This window comes from Chelonoidis abingdonii, chromosome 2, assembly GCF_003597395.2.
Source record: "Chelonoidis abingdonii isolate Lonesome George chromosome 2, CheloAbing_2.0, whole genome shotgun sequence".
NCBI classification, from domain to species: Eukaryota; Metazoa; Chordata; order Testudines; family Testudinidae; genus Chelonoidis; species Chelonoidis abingdonii.
The window spans coordinates 244430255-244452290 of record NC_133770.1 but is presented as its reverse complement, the minus strand read 5'-3'; the positions used below and the strand labels follow the sequence as shown (position 1 = coordinate 244452290).

The 22036-nt window shown below is 40.3% G+C and overlaps 2 protein-coding genes across 6 annotated transcripts in view; one reads left to right on the top strand and one right to left on the bottom strand.

Moving 5' to 3' along the window:
• Window positions 1-22036, top strand: part of JPH1 (junctophilin 1) — a 514941-nt gene that overhangs the window by 327802 nt on the left and 165103 nt on the right. The gene's annotated exons all lie outside the window — the stretch shown is intronic.
• Window positions 8204-22036, bottom strand: part of GDAP1 (ganglioside induced differentiation associated protein 1) — a 55342-nt gene continuing 41509 nt past the window's right edge. For all 5 annotated transcript variants that reach the window (XM_032784774.2, XM_032784775.2, XM_032784777.2 and 2 more), the window contains 4 exons: window positions 20468-20641; window positions 15893-15987; window positions 12901-13015; window positions 8204-9662 (listed from right to left, as the gene is read on the bottom strand). In XM_032784774.2, coding sequence (XP_032640665.1) covers window positions 9274-9662; window positions 12901-13015; window positions 15893-15987; window positions 20468-20641 — 773 coding nt within the window. In that variant the 3' untranslated portion in view covers window positions 8204-9273. The remainder of the gene's footprint in view (window positions 9663-12900; window positions 13016-15892; window positions 15988-20467; window positions 20642-22036) is intronic.

Here is a 22036-nt window from a genome sequence, read left to right as displayed (position 1 = left end):
CCTTAGAAACTATCCTTTCAGGCAGGAGATACATCACCTCCTGGTGACCTCCTTAACTCAAGACCACAAGAACATTATTTTCAGGATAGATATATACCAGTAACTCTTAAATATTATCCATTCATACATTTTGAAATGATTATGACCACAAATAGGCTAGTGACTCTTAGTAGCAATGTTGCATGCCACTTTTTGGTGAACTATTATATACATATACCAAACCCTGGGGATCCCTGTAAAACTCTATGTGCCCCCTGTGCCCTCTGCCAGTTGGCACCAAGAGGTCCCTGTGTCACACTCTATTATTACAACCTGGGTCAATTTTCTTGATTGACACTTTTTTTACCTACTTGTTTCTCCATTTCTTTAGTGAGAAGAAGGATGCCCAGTGGCACAGGATGGTCTTGTGATTAAGGTGCAGGACTAGGACTCTGAAGATCTGGCTTCAGTTCCACCAGCCTTCTGAGAGAGCTTAGCCAAGTCCATTTAAATAAAACTCTGTGCCTCAGTTTTCCCATCTGTAAAAAAGAGGATAATATTCCTTGTCTTGTCTGTTTGAGCTCCGATTCAGCAAAGATTTACACACATGCTTACCTTTAAACACGAGCATGTGCTTAAGTGTCTTGCTCAATCAGTCCCTTTGATCGTCAACACTTGGGGGCAGGGATTCATGCTTATTTTGGTTTTGTACAGCAGCTAATATAATGGAGCTTCAATTTCAGATAGGGATTCTAGGCACAGCTATAATGTGAATAAATAATAAATAATAATAATAAAGCACCAAACATGCTAATTTATTTTCCAAGTCCATACTTCTAAAATATTGTCATAGCTCATGCCCAGTTAGTGTTAATTCAGTAAATACCATCAACAGATATGTTCCTTGTAAGGAAGGACTTGAAAAATGTATAGGATTCTGCAAGTTGGAGCCATTGGGAAGGCCTCTTTTCATTTTGTCAATTTTAACAAAAAACAAGTTTTCACAGAACTGCAGTTTGTAAATATTGAGTTATGCTATTATCTTTGTAAGCATAATTTATGTGTTAATGTACAAAATACAGACATGTGGATATGAAGTTATTCATGGATATTTTAAGTGTTTGCAGGATCAATGCCTAAATGTAAAAATTAGCACAGATGCAGTGTTTTGAGTGAAAAAACAGGAACCCAGTAGATAAGACTGCACCCACAATACTCTCCTACATCTTATATATTTTATGGTACATACTAAGAACAAACAATCCATGCTTTCAGACCGTTGTCACAATTCATGCTCTGTTCGTTGGGCCATAAGATTTTAAAGTAAAAGGAAAATACAAATAAAAAATATTATGCATGTACAATGTGTCTGAGGGCTTGTCTACACTGAAAATCTAGGTCACCCCAGCTGCAGAACTCAGGTGTGTGAAAAATCCACATGACATAGTTAAATTGACCTAACCTCTTGTGTAAACTGTGCTGAACCAGCAGAGGAGTTGTCAAGGTCTCCTTCTCACTTTGAACTTCAGCATCCAGAAAGTGGGGACCTGCACGTACCCCTCTAAACTTAATTCCTAGCTTAGATCTGATAATGCTGCCACCAACCAAAATATAGTGTTTGGTACACTTTCTATCCACCAAAAACCTTCCCTGGGGAACCCTGAGATATACACTGATCCAAACTCCTTGGATCCTAAAACAGAGAGGAATTAACGTTTTCCTCCCCCTTCTTTCCCCCCACCACTTCCTGGTGAGTTCAGACCCAGTTCCCTTGGGTCTTACACAAGGACAAAATCAATCAGGTTCTTAAAAAGAAAAGCTTTTAATTAAAGAAAGAAAAAGTAAAATTTATCTCTGTAAAATCAAGATGGAAAAATGTTTACAGGGTATCAGCTTTACATAGACCAGAGAGACTCCCTCCCTCCTAGCCTAAGTATAAGTTACAGCAAACAGAGGTAAAATATCCTTCCAGCAAAATACACATTTGCAAATCAAGGAAACAAATATAAAGACTAATTCGCCTCCTATCTAGCACTTACTTTTTAGAACATGATAGACTGTTTCAGAAAGATTGGAGAAAACTGGTTGCATGTCTGGCGCCTCTTAATCCCAAGAGAGAACAAAGAACAACCCAAAAAGCACAAAACAAAGACTTCCCTCCACCAAGATTTGAAAGTATCTTGTCCCCCGATTGGTCCTCTGGTCAGATGTCAGCCAGGTTCACTGAGCTTGTTAGCCCTTTATAGGTAAAAGAGACATTAACCCTTAACTATCTGTTTATGACAGGAGTTCTTCCATAAACCTAACTACCACATCTCAGAGAAGTGGATTAACTAAAGTGATGGGAAAACCCCTCCTGTTGCTGTATTGAATGCTTACCATGAAGCGCTAGAGTGCTGCTGTAACATTTTAAGTGTAGACATAGCCTGAATTAACAGTGTTGAAGAAACCTTAGCTTTTGGGATTTTCTGACTTTGGAGTGCTTGATTTCTCAGCCTTGGGATCAAAAGTAGAGATTTCCTTAAAAAAAAAGGGAAAGAAAGAATAAATTCCAGAGCTACTTCATTTGCAGAGTTTAGAAGCACCTTTGACTTCCTCAGCACAGTTGGTAAGTCTCCCTGACCTGGAGGTATGTGACTTGGGGCACCCTTGACCGAGACCTTCTTAACAGAGGCAATTCTTAATTGAGGCTTTCTTAATAACCCAGTCCTTTAGCCATCAGCTTCTATCTTGCAGAGCACAGTATGCACTAGCTAGCTAGAAGTCAGACCAAAATTATCTGATCTGATCTACCCTTCAACTGAAGGACTGCAAACTGAATCAACTACTGAGTCTACAGTAGAATTCACTCTTTTAAAGAGAGCTCATGCAATGTTTTCTGCATCACTCAGGCCACACATTGACCTGTTTCCCCATTTCTGAAACCAGTCGGGTAACCAGACAACAAGTGTGAAAAGTGTGGGGGGTAATAGGAGCCTATACAAGAAAAAGACCCCAAAATTGGGACTGTCCCAATAAAATTGGGATATCTGGTCACCCTAGAAACCAACGGCACATCTCTGCCAAGCAGTATCAGATATCATGCTTAGCAGGTCAGTGTACCAGTGGAGAAGAAATTAGTGATGTGAAGTTTGGCTATATTTTTACACACACACCCCGAAATGAGATGGTCAAACAGCATACAACCTATTCTTTCTTTCAGGAATCTCAGCCCAGCACCAATGCCCAGGGAGAAACACTGCCTCTAATCAGAGCCCAAGGCAAGGAGCAAACTCTCCTGTCATTTACACAACTCCCTCTACCCAAAACTTTGCTTAAGCAAAAACTATCATCACCATATACATTTCTTCCAAATCTAAAAATTTGCTCATATACTATGAAAAAGAACATGAAAGACTGAATGTAATTGTGGTGTCTGGTGCTGCCTGTCCTAACAGACACCATCCCAGTCAGGATCCCATTCCCTTCCCACTACATGAACAAATAGCCAAAGTATTATTGAACCTAACCGGTGGTGTACACTCGTAACAATCATATACTGCACTGAAACTATAATAGGTTCATACTTTAGGATGGGCAGTTAACATATTCCATGCGGTCACTTGTGGTAAAGCTAGCCACAGTTTGCCTCTGTTCCATTGTAAATTCCAAATTAAAATAATATTTGATTTGCCTGCCCCACTTCTCAAATTATTATCGCGGGAAGCAATAAATACATAACTAAATAAACAAACCCCAACCTTAACAGAACCAGACTGCAGATTGTAATAGATACTCCTGAACATGTTAAAAAATACTAATTCAGGTACAAGGTGACCTTAAGTGCAGCTTTATACTGAAAAGTCACTCTTTAGATATGGCATTCTGGGATTCCATTTTCATTGGGTCAAATTCTGCCCTTAGTTACACAAGTTGTATCAAGAGTAACTTTATTGATTTCAAATGAATTATTCCAGGTTTAAATCAAGGCAACTGAGAGAAGAATTTGGCCTCTTGCCTCTCAGTTATTTTCATCTGAAATGGGCCTGGTTGACAAGATTATTTTTTATGAACTGTTAATCCTGCCAACTCAGCCTGGGAGCTGAAAGTCAAGCCTCATCTCCTTGAACTTTGTCAGTAGTAGTAGAGGTTGTACAGATCAACACAGACCCTCAGCTATACCTGCATAAACCCATTGTCTTTAAATTATACCCTCAGTAAAGCCTGTGACACCCTGCTAATTTCTCTGGAGTTGCACAGGTGTACATGATTGGATTTTAGTGAACAATTTTGTTTGTATGGTGCACCAAGAATTAAAAGAATCATTTGTATTGTCTCTTTCCAGATCATTTGGTTTCCACATTTATCCATACACCTCCATTGCTGTCAGCACAAGGCAGGTAGGTGTGTGTGACAATTTGCTTCCCTTCAATTGACAACCAGCTCACCAAGTCTTTCCCTCACACACCTTCACATGACACCCCATCACACCTACCTTATGTTGTCTTTGTTAAGTGCCAGCATTGTACTCCATCTCATCTCCTGTACAGAAGGACTGGGGATCTGCTATTGTCTATACCAATTTTGGCAGATGGCACCCTGCTACTCCTTAAAGGTCTTTGTGGCAGGGACCCTCACTCTGAAGTGCCATTTGGCAGTCCTGTGCAGCATCACCATTAGTCTCTGCCTCAGTTTCCCATAAAGGGCTTTCAATAAATTCACTGAGGCTTATGGATATTGAACAGGTGGAACATAACGTAGATAGACCTCCACCCAAGCAGGATGGGGACAAGGTTGAGTTAATCTTAGTTCATCAATCACACTTATATCTAGGCCCCATACTAATAAGGCTCTCTTGACTCAGAACCTCCTGAAGACAGGGTCTTTTGTCACCAACAGGAGAAGGGTCTCTCCTCTTGGATCAAGGTCCCCACAGAGGTCAAACCATGATGACCCTTCATCAAAGCATATAATTTCTCTGATCTGGGACTTCTGCAGCTTTCTGGTGAAGTCATTCCAAGGGGTGAGGTTTTGCTGATTTGTCACTCATAGCACCTCCCTTTCAGACCCAGGAACATTCTTCCTTAGTTTCCCTTTCTCGTGAGCCCCCTCACCAGGTCCCCCCTGAGAACCGTCCCTTTGGAAGCTTTGTCTGTATGGGGGCTGTTCCTCATGCAGGTGCTTCCCTGCTTAATTAACTGCCTCCCAGTTGCTCAGTGAGTTAATTAATTCCAACTGAACTTGAGTTGCTGCATTTGCCCTTGTGAAGCCTGTCAGAGGTAGGGTGAGCACTATACCCATAATCTAATCTAGACGATTAGGACAATAAACACCCACCATCACTGCAGTTGGGAACAGCACAAAGCTGTTGTCTGCTGTTCCCTCTGTCAGTGCCCTGGGGCAGAGACGTGTGTCATCAGCTCCAGTGAGTGGTTGCTAGTGTAACACTAAGACTCAAGCCCCTTAAAAAATAAGGATGCAAATCTATTACCTTTATTTACATGAACAATCCCTTATCACAAATATTTCCACTGATGTCCATAGGATTTATTCATCTGATCACAAATTACTCATGTTAGAGACATGATGTGAGAGGCAGGAGGTATGGTTCTGTACGGACTCGCTGTGTGACCTTGAGCAAGTCATGTCACCTTTGTGTGCCTGTTTCCCTTCTTTTCTACTTAGAGTATAAGCTCTTCAGGACAGGAACTCTTCTCTATGTGTTTATACAATGTCTAGTGAAGAAGGGCCCTGGTTTTAGTTGGGGCCCTGTAAACACTACTGTAACACAAATTATGATGTAAGTAAAGATTACCAGGCCAGACCCTAAAAGGGAATTTAGTAATTTTCTCATTCTCTCAGAGACAGCACACAAGATACAGCCTCTCCTTCTGAAGAAAATATTAAAATGGCTTCTGCTGACCCTCCTCAGTATATCAGATAGGCTCAGCCAATCATCGAGCCAAAGGAAACAATGTAGTTGTAACTATGTTACTTCCACATATGTGCACAAAGTCAGTGTACAACTGTCTCCTGAATTACATGTAAATTGTAAATTTATGTGGATTAATTCCTTGAACAGCATCTGCCTAATTAATTCCACCTTACAGGAAAACCTTGTGCTTCTCAAATGTGCTGCGTTATGTTAAGCCAAAGGAAATGCATTACTCTAGAACATCATTTCAGGTCCCATGTTTATTGTTCTGAGCCCACATACAAGCATATGATACAAAAAAAAATATTAGCATACGGCTGTGCATCAGCTGTGGTACATACAGAAAGAAAACAATACATGAAAACCAAAGGAGGAAAGCATCCAACCTACAAAATGGCCACAGGAAGCAGTACTAAGCACTGCTGGAAAGAAACGGGGCTAAAAGGCAAGCAACTTTACAAATACAAGGTGAAACTCACCTCTGGGCACAGGGCCCTCACAAGGTCAATGCACATTTAAATCTCACATCAGCCCTATGTTGAGGTCTTAAGTGATGTGACAGGTCTTTTATTGGCCCTCTGCACAGAAGTGAATTTCACCCCTGAAGAAGAGCACTCTAGAGCAGTGAGAATGAGTAGCCTATCACGTAGTTAATTATAAGGCTAACAAAAGCTACTTAGTATTACAGTTTTAGTGACAGACAAATGTTCTAACTAGCAACCTGAACTTTCCTGAATAGTGCTATCCATAAAGAGTTCATTCAGGTAGATATATATCCCTGCTACTCAGTGGTGTTCATGTTAATGTGAAGTGTTGTTTTCACTCTGCCCTCTGGTAGACAATCCCAAGTTATATAGGTCCTTACATATTTACTATGGAAACTATGTCATTCAATATATATTCCAGGTTTAAGAACAGTTTGAAATCGCATGGCAAATAAATGGTGTCACACCATTTTTAACCACATTAGCTCCCCTGAGGAGGATACTCCCTTTGTCTCAGACCGAGAGCAGAAATGTTTAATTTGTTAGAGTTTCAATGACAATTGAACTGGATTCCCAAAGTGCAGTCCTAGCAGAGCACTGACATCTGGTGGTCATTTCAGGTCTTCCCAGCAGTACATGTTGCTGTTAGTAGGCAATGAATGTCTGTAATCTCAAGTGCACAAGAGATCAAGGATAACAGGGAGTGAAACTGTATAGCCTGACCAATCATTAGTCTTCATCATAGATATACATACAAATTGATAGTGTGGGCTGGACACTTGTGCTAACAGAAAACATTTCTCTAGGAAGACAACTTTATGGATTTAAAAAGCAGAGAAAGAAGGTGAAATTCATTCTGCATAGTCCATATTTAAATCATGTTAATTTTAGCATGACTTGAACAGATATTTTAATGTTACACTTTCAAACTCCTCGGAAATATGATATGCCACTCCTCGGAAATATGATATGCCACTGAAAATTTGTGGAATTTTCCAGATACAAAGTAAATATAGATGTGCTGCAATATACAAACAACAAGGCAAAAGTCAATTAAAGCTAACAAAACATTAACGCGGTTAGTGGATTAAATTCACTGTAGAGATATTAAGTTTTTGTTAACAGAGCACATTCAATTTATCAAGATGTCCAAAACAATTGGGTCATTAAAAGGAATGATATGAAACTGTCTTTTACCATCAACAGACAGACAAACAAACAAACAAACAAAAAGCACTGTTTACTATGTATGAATATTTCTTACTAATGAAAAGAAGCAGTATGATTTGGGCCATCTTTTGTTAAATATTTAACACTGTTAAATTATAACCAGCAATGTTCAGCAAACAAATGATCCCTTTTCCACATCTGCTTGACACCAAAACTATCCAGGTAAAATCCATATCTGCTCATTTCAAATGACCATTAGACATTACCAGAGATAGATGATAGCAAACAACTAAAGTTTGTGGGCATTGGGATATAGAAGTTTGATTCAGACCCATTACTACAGATTTTATGGGCCCATTTCAGTAACATTTTGTCTACTAGTTACTGATAGACAAACTTCAAAAACTTCAGACGTGTTTTGGTTCAGATATAAATCCAAAATGTTTGAAACATTCTGAGTCTTCACAAATGAGCTAGAAATCTTGTTAGGTCAGACTTTTGGTAGTTTGTGCTTCCCGTCAGGCCACTGACTGACACACAAACAAAATCTGGCCTCAGATAGGTGCACAACTGCCACTAGAATGGTGAGTTGGCTTCAGGTTGAACAATACATCCATCAGTAGCCATTAACTGGTGGATTGCATTAAAGCACTGTTTCTTCAAATTCAAACTGTAACTTTATGAAGGAAACTGCAACACAAATTTCCTATTCCCAGGTTGTACAAACAATTTTCACTCATTTTCACCAAGTTGTAACCGCTCAGTAAATAAGCAGACAATGCTGGAGAATTACCCACTTTGAATCTTTATGTTAGCCAATCAAACTTGACAGATGGCTGACTCTCTTCCACTAATAAAAATAAACAAAAATGAAGCTATCCTCAGAAAATCTTACTCATATAAAAAGCTCTTTTAATGGATAAGATATTTTTGGATAGGCTGTGGCACTTATGGGCAATATTTTCACACAGAGGCACATGCAATCACTTACGTATAATTACACCCACCTAATTTGTAGGCAAAAATATCCAAGATATGTAGGCAAACTGGTTATTTGAGAGCACACAGGCCAAGTTAGGTGCTTGAATCTCAATGGGAGTTGAGAGCCTACCTGCTAGTTTTCCCTTTGAAAAATCTCCTATGTCTTCCCAAATTAGCCGATTTTCAAACACACACACACTTCAGGTATCTTCGCAAATAAATGAAACTCATGCTACTATTTGAACCTCAATGTGACACTTACAGCAGTTGATCTCAGTGAAATTCTTTCCCATGCAAAGGTCAACACAAGGCCTATGGGCCACTTAAGTCCCACTTAAATCCTGTTTTCAGGGCTCAAGTGGAGCCTAGGATTTGTGCTGGTCTTCTGCACACTGAAGAATTTCACCCACAGTGAGCACCTCTTGCATTGCTGCATGAATACCTAATGAATAAAAGTTCTAAAATTACATCAGTCATTTGGTAAAAGAGACAGAAACAATGATTCTTCGAACAAAGCATTGCCACGGGATCTATAGCTCCTCATTGGAAAATAACCTATTTTATTTTCTTTATTATCCCCTCAACGTTTATTATCTACAAGTATCTCAGCTTTTCCAATACATGTATGCAATTGTAGGAGACTATTATTCTGTGACAATGTTTTGCTCCATGAATCTTTCATATATGTTTATCTTGGAGATTTTCCTGGGAGTTAGAGGTGTCCTCCACCCACTATCAGGCAAATTAGAGTTTAAAATTAGGTTGTCTTGTTCTAATTGATAACATCATGTTGACAAATCTCTTCCGAAGACAAGTGAAAGCAAAATAACCCATTGCCGCTAGCAAGCTGACCAACATGGTTGTGCCAAGAACTCTTGGTGCCCTTTTCTTGGCCACCCGGAATGCAGTTGGCAGAACTGCTGAGATTAATATGTTGTTGACATGTCCTAAAACTTTGTTAAATGTTTTTCTCTTCAAGATACGTTCATAATAGGCTTCCAAGTTGGGTCGTTTTCCATTTCCCCAGTTTCTTCTTGCAAACCCCAGAAACTTCAGGCGATGTAATGTAACAGCAAGCGATACATCTGCCAAACTAAAGAATTCGCCACACAGCCAAGGCTGCTGTCCATCTTCTAATCAGAAATAAACACACAAAGCATTAGGAGCTAACAAAGTACAAGGGTATGTGTAAGGTTGCCTGGTCTATTACGTGTATGTTTACTGCTAGTACATAAACAGATTCATAAACAACAGTAGTACTTTGAAAGTTAAAAATCTAATTTTAACAGCTAACTTCCTTCTCCATCCTCTTCCATATTCTATACCAGTGGTCTCCAAAGTGGTCTCCAAAGTGGGTGCGCAAGAGGATCCGCTTTTTTTTTTCCCATACCCTCGGCAGTTCGGCTGGGAGTCCAAGCAGCTTCCCCCACCTCCATCCCCTCCCTCAGCAGTTTGGCCAGGAGTCCGAGCAGTTTTTTTTTTTCCCCTCCCCCTCCCTCAGCAGTTCGGCCGGGAGTCTGAGCAGCTTTTTTTTTCCCCTCCTCCCTCGGCAGTTCAGCTGGGAGTCTGAGCAGGACTTTTTTTTTTTTTTTTTTTGCTTTGACAGTTCGGCCGGGAGCAGGGAGTGCGTGCTCAAAAATTTTTTACTGATGGGGTGTGTGATCAAAAATGTTTGGAGACCACTGGTCTATACAGTGCTGCAAAGTCTACCTCCCAGTTGCCCAGTAAGATCCACACTTCAGTTTTGTGCTTTAAGACCCAGTTTTTGCTCCCAATTAAATTTTCTCAAGACTAAATTAATTCAATAGAGGTGAAGAGAAGCAAGGGAGATCAGCTTTCATCTTTTCTGAACTCTAGCAAGGACTACAGGTTCCCCTAGTAAAGGCCTGAGAATGTCATCTTGTTTGTGTCATTCTATTTAAAAAAAACTCAAATAGGAGCTGCTTACGGCTGATGAAAATTTTCCAAGCAAAAGGAAATTAACCTGTTGATCTGGCCATTAGAGGAGCTCTGCATTGACCCATGGTCTACCCACAACTTTTAAGATGTGACTATAATTCTTTCCAGATTGCCAATTTAACTACAAGTCCCCTAATTGCCCTCCTATGGCCCAGTCAGCAAGTTATATTCTGCTTAGGTCTCAAGTGGAAACACTCAAATGGAAATACAGTGCTCTCTGCTGTATTCTTCCAATCAAAATAAGCATATGATCTCTGAGCCAGGGAGATCTGTGGTTATATCTAGAAAGCTGGGGAGAGAGACCTGTGCAGGGAAGGAATCAGTTCTGTGCAGCTGAAGAGAGACATGGAAGTTAATCCTTACAAAAGGAGAATAAAGAGGAAGATCTAAACAACTAACTGTGTGAGCAGAAGACTTGTGTGAAGAAGAAGACTAGGAGGGAGGGAGAGATTGGAGCAGTAAAAGGAAGTAATAGAAGGTCACGGACAGATTGAGAGGTGACTTCATTGTGGTATATAAGTACATTCACTTGGAGAAAATACTCAGTACTACAGGGCTCTTTAATCTAGTAGTAAAAGTAGTAACAAGAAGCAGTGACAAGAAGTTAAAGACAGACAAATTCAAATTAGAAATAAGGCACTTTTTATTTTAAACAGTGAGGATGATTAACTATTGGAACTACCAAGGGAAGTGATGATTCTCTGTCTCTTGAAATCTTCAGATCAAAACTGGATGCCTGTCTGGAAGATATGCTTTATTTACACACAAGTTCTAATTCAATTTTCAAACAACCCCTTCCAATCCCAGCTGGAGCCAGGATGTGAGAAAGAGAGCATGAAAATGAAAGAACTGTGAGAATTGATAAAACCTGTTTGCATGGTATCTATGGCCCAACCAAAGCAAGAATGAGTTATCTCATAAGAAAGCCTGTTATCATGAGATTTTTCTGCTCTATCTGTAGACTCAAGAGGTTTGGATAGCTTAGATGAAGTTCAGAAAAGCATCTGATTAGTCAGAAGTCTGACATTCAGCCAAACGCCACCTCCCTTCCCCTGGTATACTCTTGTCAAATCTCAAACTAAGTGACGTCATGCCAGGGCACTGTTGGAAGATCTCTATGAGAAAACAAAGTACCTCACAAAGAAGTGTTGGTACATCTCATTTGTTCACTGAAAAGTTATCATCTGATCACTAGAGCTGCTATTCATGATGTGTGTTTTTTGGGGGGGAGTTTGGAGAAAGAGGAAATTGGAAGTCAATCTCAAGAAAGAAAAACCATCAGAAACAGTCATAAAAATGTTTAAATGTTGGTTAAATCCACTCAGCACTAGAATGAGATTAAGATTTCTAAATTCAGTTTTTTAACCAATTTGGGTAACTCTTCAACAAGGAGTCCAGAAAGTTCTAGGCTTGATTATTGTTTACAAATGCACGAAATTCTAGAGTATCTGGATGAAATTCCAGATGGTATAGATGAATCCTCAAAGGTTTGGTAATGGGCTGAAATTCTTTGCTGGTGTAACTCCACTGGCATTGTGGCAGTACAGAATTAGACCAAAAGATTTATTCACTACTGTATCATTCATTGGTTTTAATCCAGCCTGTACTGATAGGGACAGTATTGATGTTACTATCTGACATCTGGTTTGCTATGTGAAGTGAGTTAGTTGTCTGGGTTCTGTTCTCAGCGAGTAGGAGTTCACTTACATAACACAGTTAATACCAACTGGCATCCTTATTGGTAGTCTCAGTAGAAGGGTGAAGGATTGAGGGTTTGATCCAGCTCCCAGTGAAGTCAGAGGAGAGGCTCCCATTGATTTCTGTGGGAGCTGAATCAGACTCTGGATGATTATAGAGAATGAGCTTCTTTTATAAGGGATCGGCTAAAGTTAGGACATAGTGACAAGAAAGTGTGAGGGGACTTGCACTGCACTGCTCTGCAGTGTTTTAATCTCCAGGACTGTCAGTTCTGTACCTATCTCCATCACTATGGTTTAAATTCAGCATGGCATTTAAGTATGTGCCTAACTTTAAGCACATGAGGACTACTGACATGTTTAAGTTAGTCATGAACTTGTTGTGTTGAATTGGGACCTCAAGTAATTTAAGAAATGGGTTTTTTTAAAAGCGGTATGGAATGTTGTAGCTAATTATCTACACATCATGCTAAAAATGTGTGTGATTAAGGTCTCAAAAGCACACTTAAAAGTGTTCATATATGTCCTAATGAGAGTAGATTGCATTAGTCTAAATTAGTATTGAAAGTCATATTTGATAGGCTCAGTGAAGTTAGATGGGTATAAATTAAAACCGATACATAAAAAATATCATATAGAACAAATGTTGCTCTCTGGATGAATCAGTTGTGTCAAACATAACTGTCAATAGAATTACACAGAAATAATCTCTTACCTGGTGTTTCTTCATTTCTCCTTTGTAACTCAGTCTCAACCTGATCCAAAACTTTTTCCAATTCATCAAGTATTTTCTTCAGGTACTTTATATTATCATGGTCCAGCAGCTTAGACTGCAAATACACATAGGTTATAGTTTTAAATAATTATATATATATATATAACAGAAACCAGTCACCATCACAGTAGAAGACATCCAGCAGCGGGTCAAAAACATGAAGAGCTGGACAGCACCTGGACCAGACATGATCCACACCTACTGGCTAAAGAATTTAAACAGCAGTGCATGAACGCCTAGCAGCACAGAAATGAACCAGTGCTAGCAGCAGGCTCCCACCCAAACTGGCTAACAAGGAAGGACAGTGATGATCATGAAAGACCCCTGCAAGGGGACAGAACCGGCCAACTAACGTGCCCAATAACCGCCCCCACAACCATGGAAAAGTCCTTTCAGGCATCAAGTTTGCAAGCTACAGGACCACATGGGCCCAGTACATGAGCCACAGCTCAAGAAGGGCATGGAACAACACCAGAGGCTCAAAACCACCAGTTGCTCATAGAAGAGCAAGCGCCCAAGACTCAAGGGTCCTAGACAGGACCAATCTGAGCACAGCCTGGATTGACTATAGGAAAGCCTGATGGACTCAATCCAATGCCGCACAACGTGGATCTGTGAATGTCTGCGCTATACAAAGTCAACAGACACTAAGGACCTTCCTTCAAGGAACTTCAATGGACTATGGAAGGACAACACTAGAAGTCAACTCAAGGCAACTTTGCACAATGTGCCATTCAAGTGCGGCAATAATAACCAAGGTGAGCAACTGTTCCCCGCTGCTGTTTCTGCCATATGGTTAAAACCCCCTCAGCCAGATCAATCACAAGGACTTGGGATACGGGTACAGGTTCAGGAGGGAACTTACCATCAGCCACCATTTCCTCTACATGGATGACATCAAGCTGTAATGCAAGAATGAAACGAACATGATCGCTAATCCACCTGACGCGGATTCAAAATTCTACAGTGAGACTATCGATTTGGTCATCTCGGACTGGAAGAAGTGTGGCCGGATGTTAGTGTAAGAGAGGGAAGGTGTTCAAGACTGATGGGTGGAGAACTACCAGCGGGCCACCATAGCAGACATTACAGACCAGCTACAAGTACCTTGGCATCCCGCAGTCACCCTGGAAACCACGATGAGGAAGGCAAGGGAAGGACAGCAACATCCAAGTATCACCAAGGATAAGACAGGTCCTGAAGAGGCCAGCGCAGTGGGAAGAACAAGTTCCACGCCATTCACGCGATTACGCCCTGCAGGTCATCAGTTTACCCTGCCGGTTTTATAGTGAGCCTGGCCAAAGGAGACATGGAGGGCTGCCGATCGTGAAAACCCGGGAAGCTCCACAATTGCACGGAGGGTTCCCACCCCAAGTCCAACACCCAGAAGGACTGATTATACCAGCCGGAAAGAAGGCGGGCGGGCTTGGTGGACGGTGACGTCAAGGGGCCACTCACTATCCTGGATTGAAACCCGAACATCCAGGGAGTACATCAGTTAAAGATGGCCCCCAAAGATGAGTTTGCTTGAGAGAAATGCCTGAAGGCAGCAAGCAGACCATGGGAAGGAAGACCAAGCAGAAGAGCCACTGCAAGGACAAAGGACCCTTCATGGGATGTACCCATCGACAGATAAGCTGAGGTGGCTGACATTGGGGAAAATCCTAACCAACAGTGGCTGAAGGGTGGACTAAAAGACAGGCACCACTGAAGGCCACTGTCATAGCAGATTAGGGAACGGCAACTGAGCACCAGGATCCATTGAAGCAGTGAGTTTCTACCACACTAGGAGGACCCAAGGGCAGCTGTGCTTTGCAGAGAAGCCTCAGAGACAGTCCAACACATAGTGGGCAGGATGTAAGATGGCAGGGCAGGAACAGCATACCACGTGAAACGGCAAAAACCAAGTTGGCTGGCCATTGTGTACCAGGAATCATCTGCACAGCGTATGGGTCATAGACCCTTCCCAGACCAGATTGGGGAGATAGATTCCGCAAAATGGTTGTGGAGATAAATTAGCAGGGCATAGATTTCTGTGGGACTTCCAGATCCAACGGACAGGCCAGTACTGGCCAATCAACCAGACATCGGGTAACTAAGACAAGGAGCAGAAGACAGCGGTGTGATAGATTATGGTAGCGATGCCAAGTTGACAGCAACACAGGGAAGGGAAGAATATAGAAGTGAGGAAGTACCAGGGCCTGGATAAGAGGAACTTAGAAAGGATGTGGAAAGTGAAGGCCAAAGTGGGGTCCCGTGTTGGTGGTAAGGAGCCCTCGGGCTTTGACTCCTAAGCTGGGTGATGGCTCCAACAGATCCCAGGACAACCAAAGAGCTCTCTGTCCAGAAAGAGTTGCCAGACTCTAGGCGCCTCTAATACTGCGCAGAACCCTCAAACTTTCCCAGGGCCTCTGGTAAGAGGACCCAGGTTGAGGGAAAGACACATACCACCCATAGGGTGAAGGGAATTTTTTTTTTTTATATATATTTCGGAGGAAGATTCATTTTGGGATTATAGTGCATATTCATAAAATGTGCACATTTTCCCATCACAGTTAAAAGTCAAGTGGAAGATATTGGAAACACGCATATTAGTAACAACTCAAAGAACAGAAAAAAATTCTTTACAACATAGAGATACTCTTGTGAGTGCTTAATCCTGCAAGGGGGTGAGTGCTCTCACTTCAGTCCAGCAAAACACTCACATACAGGCTTAACTTTGAAGTCAGTGGGACATCATGGTGCTTTAAATTAAGCCTGTATTGAAGTATTCTGTTGGATTGGAGACAAAGTGCTCAACGTTTTGCAGGGCTGTCTCTCTGAATGTGCACATTGGTAATGACAGGTAAAATAGAATTTTAGCATCATTCTAGAAGAAGTCCAATATTATCATTCAATTAGTTTAGCAGTAGGATACCATTAATTTACTCACTTTAAGACGCTTCTGTTTTGCTATATAAGCATCTTGGAGGTCTGGATTTTCTTTAGCAAGCTTCTTTAGTTCAGATTCTGTGTTACCTATCTGGCCTAACAAAACAGAAACAGGAATTATATCAAATCACCCACTATATTCATGTTTTCATCAACAAAAATTAATGAGCAAGTAGTGTTAAAAATTGCTATGAAACATGGTATTTTAAATAGGAAGTGGTTTCTCAATGAAGTTTCCATGTCAAGTGGCTCACAAATATAACAGTTTGGAGCAGTGATATGATGAATTAACAAGGGCCCCAAAATATCTACTCCCTATTTTGTGATTAATTCTGTAAACCAGGCACTTGCTTCCAGAGAGAAAGCATGAAGGACTGACGAATCTATTCATTTGTTCTTTCAGTAAATACAACTGCTTTGTTACTCATTCCAAAGAGGAAAGGGCAATGGCACATGGCAACAAATGTAGTAAACAGCTACATCTTTGTGGCAAATGCTTATACTTTGTTCCTGAAAAATATTTGCCACCAAGTTTTCAAAAGTGGTCTCTAATTTTATGAAAGTAGTTTCTGGGTGCCCAGGTTTACACACCTGGGCCTGGAGCACCCACAGCTCCTTTTAGGTTTGATTGGTGTTCTGAGTGCTGAGTAGTTCTTAAAAAATCAAGGCACAAGGGGCTAGATTTTCACAGGTATTGATGCATCTAAAGATCTTTGTCTATATGCACCTTTAGGTGCCTAAATACCTTTTGAAAATCTGGCCCAAAGTGTCCCAAGTTGGTTAAAATTTGAGACGCCTAAAATCAGCAGCCCCTTTTGAAAATGTTGAGCAGGGTGTATATTGATAGGCTAGCAAAAGGTTCCGCTTGTGTAATGTGAAGAAGAAATGTGTGTGAAGACCCTATAGTGACATTATTATTATTTATTTGTATTACAGAGGGAATAACTTTCATTTTTAAGCAAGTGTGTAGTTTGTTTGGACCTTGGAAGGGACTCAACCAGCTCATAGAACCATAATGTCAAAAGTTAGGCTCAGAGTAAGCAAGTTTTTATTAAACACAGATATCCTCAATAATAAAAAAACTGAACATAGGGCCTGAACACTTACAGGGCCTGAGCCTCCTCTCACATTCACTAGTAGAAATTGGGTGTAACTCTTTTAGAGGGCTTGTCTACAATCCAAAAGTTTTGCTGGTATAGCTGTGCCAACAGAGACCCCTAGTGGAAATGCAATATAACCCAACAGAAGGAGTTCTGACAACACAGCTAAAACACCTCTCTGAACAACATTAGGTATGCCAACATAGTCATCTTAGCTGCAACTATACCAGAAGTTTTGCTGCACAGCTGTATCAACTAGGAGGTATGATTCTCTCACACTGCTAGCCAACAGGTATGGCATCAAAACTTTGTAGGATAGATGAAGCCTAAATCTGTGGAGTGAAATTGAATTAAAATTGCTGTAAGAGAAGAATAAGGCCCATTATTTTACATGTTTTTTGTTTCAAGCTTAAATGGTTATGAACATCATCTTTCAACATGCTACCTACTTGGCCTGAGAAAACAGAAACAGGAATTATATAAAATCACCCACTACATTCATGTTTTAATCCAAAAAAATTAAGTAAATAGTGTGAAAAATTGCAAAGAAACATGTCATGTTAATCAGCCTGAAGAAATGGGAAGTGGTTTCTGAACAAGAACATTTCACACATTAAATGGCTTAAAAACTGGCTAACTGATAGGTCTCCAAATTTAATTTAAAGGAGGAATCATCATTAAGTGTCTATTTCTACTGAGGTCCCAGAGATCTGCTTTTTGGCCCAATGCTATTTTTATTTTTATCAATGACCTGGAAGAAAACACAGAAGCATTACTGATAAATTTTGCACATGACACAAAGATTGGAAGAGTTGTAAATAATAAAGAAGTGATATACAGTGGGTCTTTTGCTAAGCTGGGGGGCAAGCAATAAAACAAACAAAACTGATTTCAGTGTGGCCAAATGTAAAGTCCAACATCTAGGAACAAAGACTGGAGTCTATACTTACTGGATGAGGGATTCTATTCTGGAAAGCACTGACTCTGAAAAAGAGTTGGTGGTTATGGTAGATAATCAACTAATCGTGAGCTCACAGCGCAATGCTGTGGCTATAAGAGCTAATGCAATCCTTGAATGTATAAATAGGGGACTCTTGAGTAGGAAGTCTATATTACATCTGTATTTCGCACTTGTGAGACTGTCACTGGAATACTGTGTCTACCAGTTCTGATGTCCATGTTTCAAGACAGATGTTGAAAACTTGAAGAGGGTTCAGAAGAGAGCCACAGGAATGATTAAAGGATTAGAAAATGCTTCATCGTGAAAGACTCAGTAAACTCAATCTATTTGGCTTATCAAAGAAGAAAATGGGTGATTTCATCACAGTCTACAAGTACCTACATGGGGAACACAAATCTGATAACAGAAGGCTCTTTAATTTAGCAGGCAAAGTTATAACAAAATTCAATGGCTGGAAGTTGAAGCTTAACATATTCAAACCAGAAATAAAGTGCAATTTTTAACAGAAAGTGTAATTAACCACTGGAATAACCAAGGACTGTGGTAGATTCTCTAATCACTGGAAATTTTTAAATCAACATTATATTTTTTTCTAGTAGGTATGCTCTAGTCCAATGGTTCCCAAACTTGTTCCGCCGCTTGTGCAGGGAAAGCACCTGATGGGCCAGGCCCATTTGTTTACCTGACACATCCACAGGTTCAGCCAATCGCAGCTCTCAGTGGCCGCGATTCGTTGCTCCAGGCCAATGGGAGCTGCTGGAAGTGGCATGGGCCGAGGGACATACTGGCTTCTGCTTCCAGCAGCTCCCATTGACCTGGAGCAGCAAACCATGGCCACTGGTAGCTGCGATCGGCCAAACCTGCAGATGTGGCAGGTAAACAAACCAGCCCAGCCCGCCAGGGGCTTCCCTGCACAAGAGGCGGAACAAGTTTGGGAACCACTGCTCTAGTCCAACCATAGTATTGGACTTGAAGCAGAATTTAAGTCAAGGAAATCTTATGCCCTGTGTTATGCAGAAGTCAGACTAAATGACCACCATTGTTCCCTCTACCCTTACAATCTACATACTAGGAGGCAGAAATTGGTCTAATTGGAAAAACTGATGGATGAAATCCAGGCCTCTCTGAAGACAATAAGAGTTTTGGCATTGACTTCAATGGGGCCAGGATTTCATCCTATATCCTGCTTTGAAGATTCCCAAAATGTGGGGTTGTGCAGATCCAGGATTTGGGGACAAACTGATCTTTAAAATTAATTTGTCAGATGCACCCACGCTGCTTATCCTTTTTTGCCCCAGGTGTGAATATAAAGGTATTTCTCCTACAAAAAATGGGGCCAGATTCTCCTCTCAGACAAGTTTTATAACAGTGAAACTCCACTCTCTGTAAGGCTACTATTCATTAAACTAGTGTCATAGAGAGGAGAGTCAGGTCTATTATTTTAATAGATATTCTGCTGCCATTGTACATTTCTACATTTACAAAGAACATATTTTCTTCACTGTAATGGTTTGGTGCAGGCACTACTAGTGCAGACTACAGGAAAATATGTATACTGTTTTATAGCCTAAAACAGCAAGATAAAAAAATTAAACTTTTGCAAATCCCATTACTGTCTGTGCATAATAAGCACAAACAGCAGTGCTATCCTTGCCTGTTGTTAGCAGAATTAACTCCATATATACTCCAAAAAGGACATTTCCTTTTCCCACATTTTCAAATCTTTCAAAATGTTATGCAAAATATCTTTTAAAATTAAACTGACACATATTGGGCTAGATTCTGCCCTCAGGAGTATGCTTATAGCTCTACTGATGTCCAACAGACCTGTGATCATAAGAGATAGTAGCTATGATTCAGATATTTTATGGGCTGGCAGCTGAAGCTGAACAAATTCAGACTAGAAAGAAAGAGCAATTTGGGGAAGAGGGTTGTTACCAGCCTAATATAGCAAAGGACATATTCATTCTAAAACAAACACCTTGATGAATGCACTCCTCTTTCAGCCCACAAAACTATTATAGACAGCAGTATTTCCTGTCATTATGACTGAATGCTCAACACTGGGAGAATGGAACTGAACTTTCTTAAATCCTTGGGTTTGAGTTACTGAATAAAATTTTCAGAAATTACTTAGAAGCCTAAGTCCTCATAAGAAACTTGCATACTTTTGAAAATTTTACTGTTCATTTTAAAGGGCCAACATTTTCAAAAATGAGTGCCTAAAACTAGGCCAATAAATCCATATCATGTTACTTTATTGAGTGAGCTGATTTTCAAAACTGCTGAACACCCAGCTGCTCCCAGTTATTTAAGTGCTTAACTGTAAGGCATCTGTTTACCAAACATAATTGCCATCAACAACGTATGAGTGGGAGTTGTTTATGTGGTAAGCAAATTTTTAAACTATATTCTTATTCAGGTCTCAGGGATCTTTAAATATAAAACATATTTAGAACCAAGTAAGAAAGATCTGTTAAATGGCAACATCTTCGGGTTTATATTCACTACATACTGCGAATTCTAGTTGTCGCATAAGCTGGAATCATGGAATCCACCGTTAACTCTGGGTGTAAAATGCAGCCATGTGTGTAGGCGTCCATAGGCAAGGAGTCCAAGAGCTCTCTATAGTGCTGCACCCTTGGGCGATACATGCTTCCTTCTTCTGGCATTAATCTTGGTGTCTTCTCTGAAATATATTTATTTAGGAGATTGTAAAAAATAAATCAGAAGAGCTATATAATATCTGCAATGATATTATGATAAATGATAAACATGATAAAAGTAGTGTTCTTAATGGTACTTCAGTTGTCCCTGTGTAGCACAGATGACATGGTTATCAAGTGAAATCCTCACTATTGGGTAATTTTTTCCTCCCCATTATGAGCCCAGTTCGACAAAGCACTTAAGTGCATGCTTAGTTTTCAGCACGTAATCCCATCCCTCTTCAGCAATGTATTTAACCATGTGATTAAAGAGACCTTAGCAGACTAGAGAATCTGCTCCATAGCATATTACATTCAAGCAGTTTCAGCAGAATCCGTTTTTTTACATTTCAAGCAACATCACTATGTATTGAGGTACAATAGACAACTCTATGGCCCATTCGAAAGAAACTATTGCAGTGATTCAAAAAATCTATTATAAAATGATGTTTTAATTTTTTTAAATTTGTTTTTAAAGAGTTCCATTTTACAGCAGCATCAACAGTTCATTTATATCTGTATCCATAGATTGTTAGCCACCCTCAGCTTTACCCAGCTCTCTACTTCCTCCAGACAATCATTATCTGACCAAAAAGAAAGCAGCTAAGAATTAATTCAGCAGGTGCTCATCCGCTAATAGTGACATGTTCTTACTGCTATGGGAATCTCTAAAGTCCATTGCAGAACCATTTTATCCTTGAAACTACATTTGTCAGTTAGGGACATAGCGTATCAGAGCCTTAACTAGAGCGAACCAATACAAAAGGTTGCTTCTTCTCCTCACCCCAAGAAAAACAGTTTCTGTGCATAGGCAAAAGAAACTGTTTCCTTTAAAAATTGATCCTGCCTATTTCCTAGTAATGACAAGTGTCGTGAAATTTCAACGTATACCACTATTCCTTTCTTATTACCATAGATGTACTCTTCCCACTTCCGTCTCCATATTCCATGTATGCGTGTGCGCACATACATGCGCATGTGCGTGTGCATACACACACACAGAGTCACTATTCTTTCTCCCTTACAGGGTATAATTTTAAAAAAAGATTATTCTGGAATTATCCAGGAAACTGCACCATTTTTGTGTGAGAGGTTCTTTCCAAAAATGGCAAATGTCTTGCAACCTCCCATGAAACTATTATTTTATATTAGTCCTTGCTACACAATTAGTACAGCAAAGTGGTATCATATTCCTGACCTCTGTGGGCTAGCAGGAGAAATGATCAGAATATCAGTTATCTTGCCAAATAGATGTTAAAGTATTTTCAATGCTGTCGTAGCTTCCTACTCAGATTTGAACCTTAGCGTTCATAACCTGAGAAGCTAGCATGAACCCTCTAAGCTTAATTACCAGCTTAGATCTGATATCGCTGCCACCA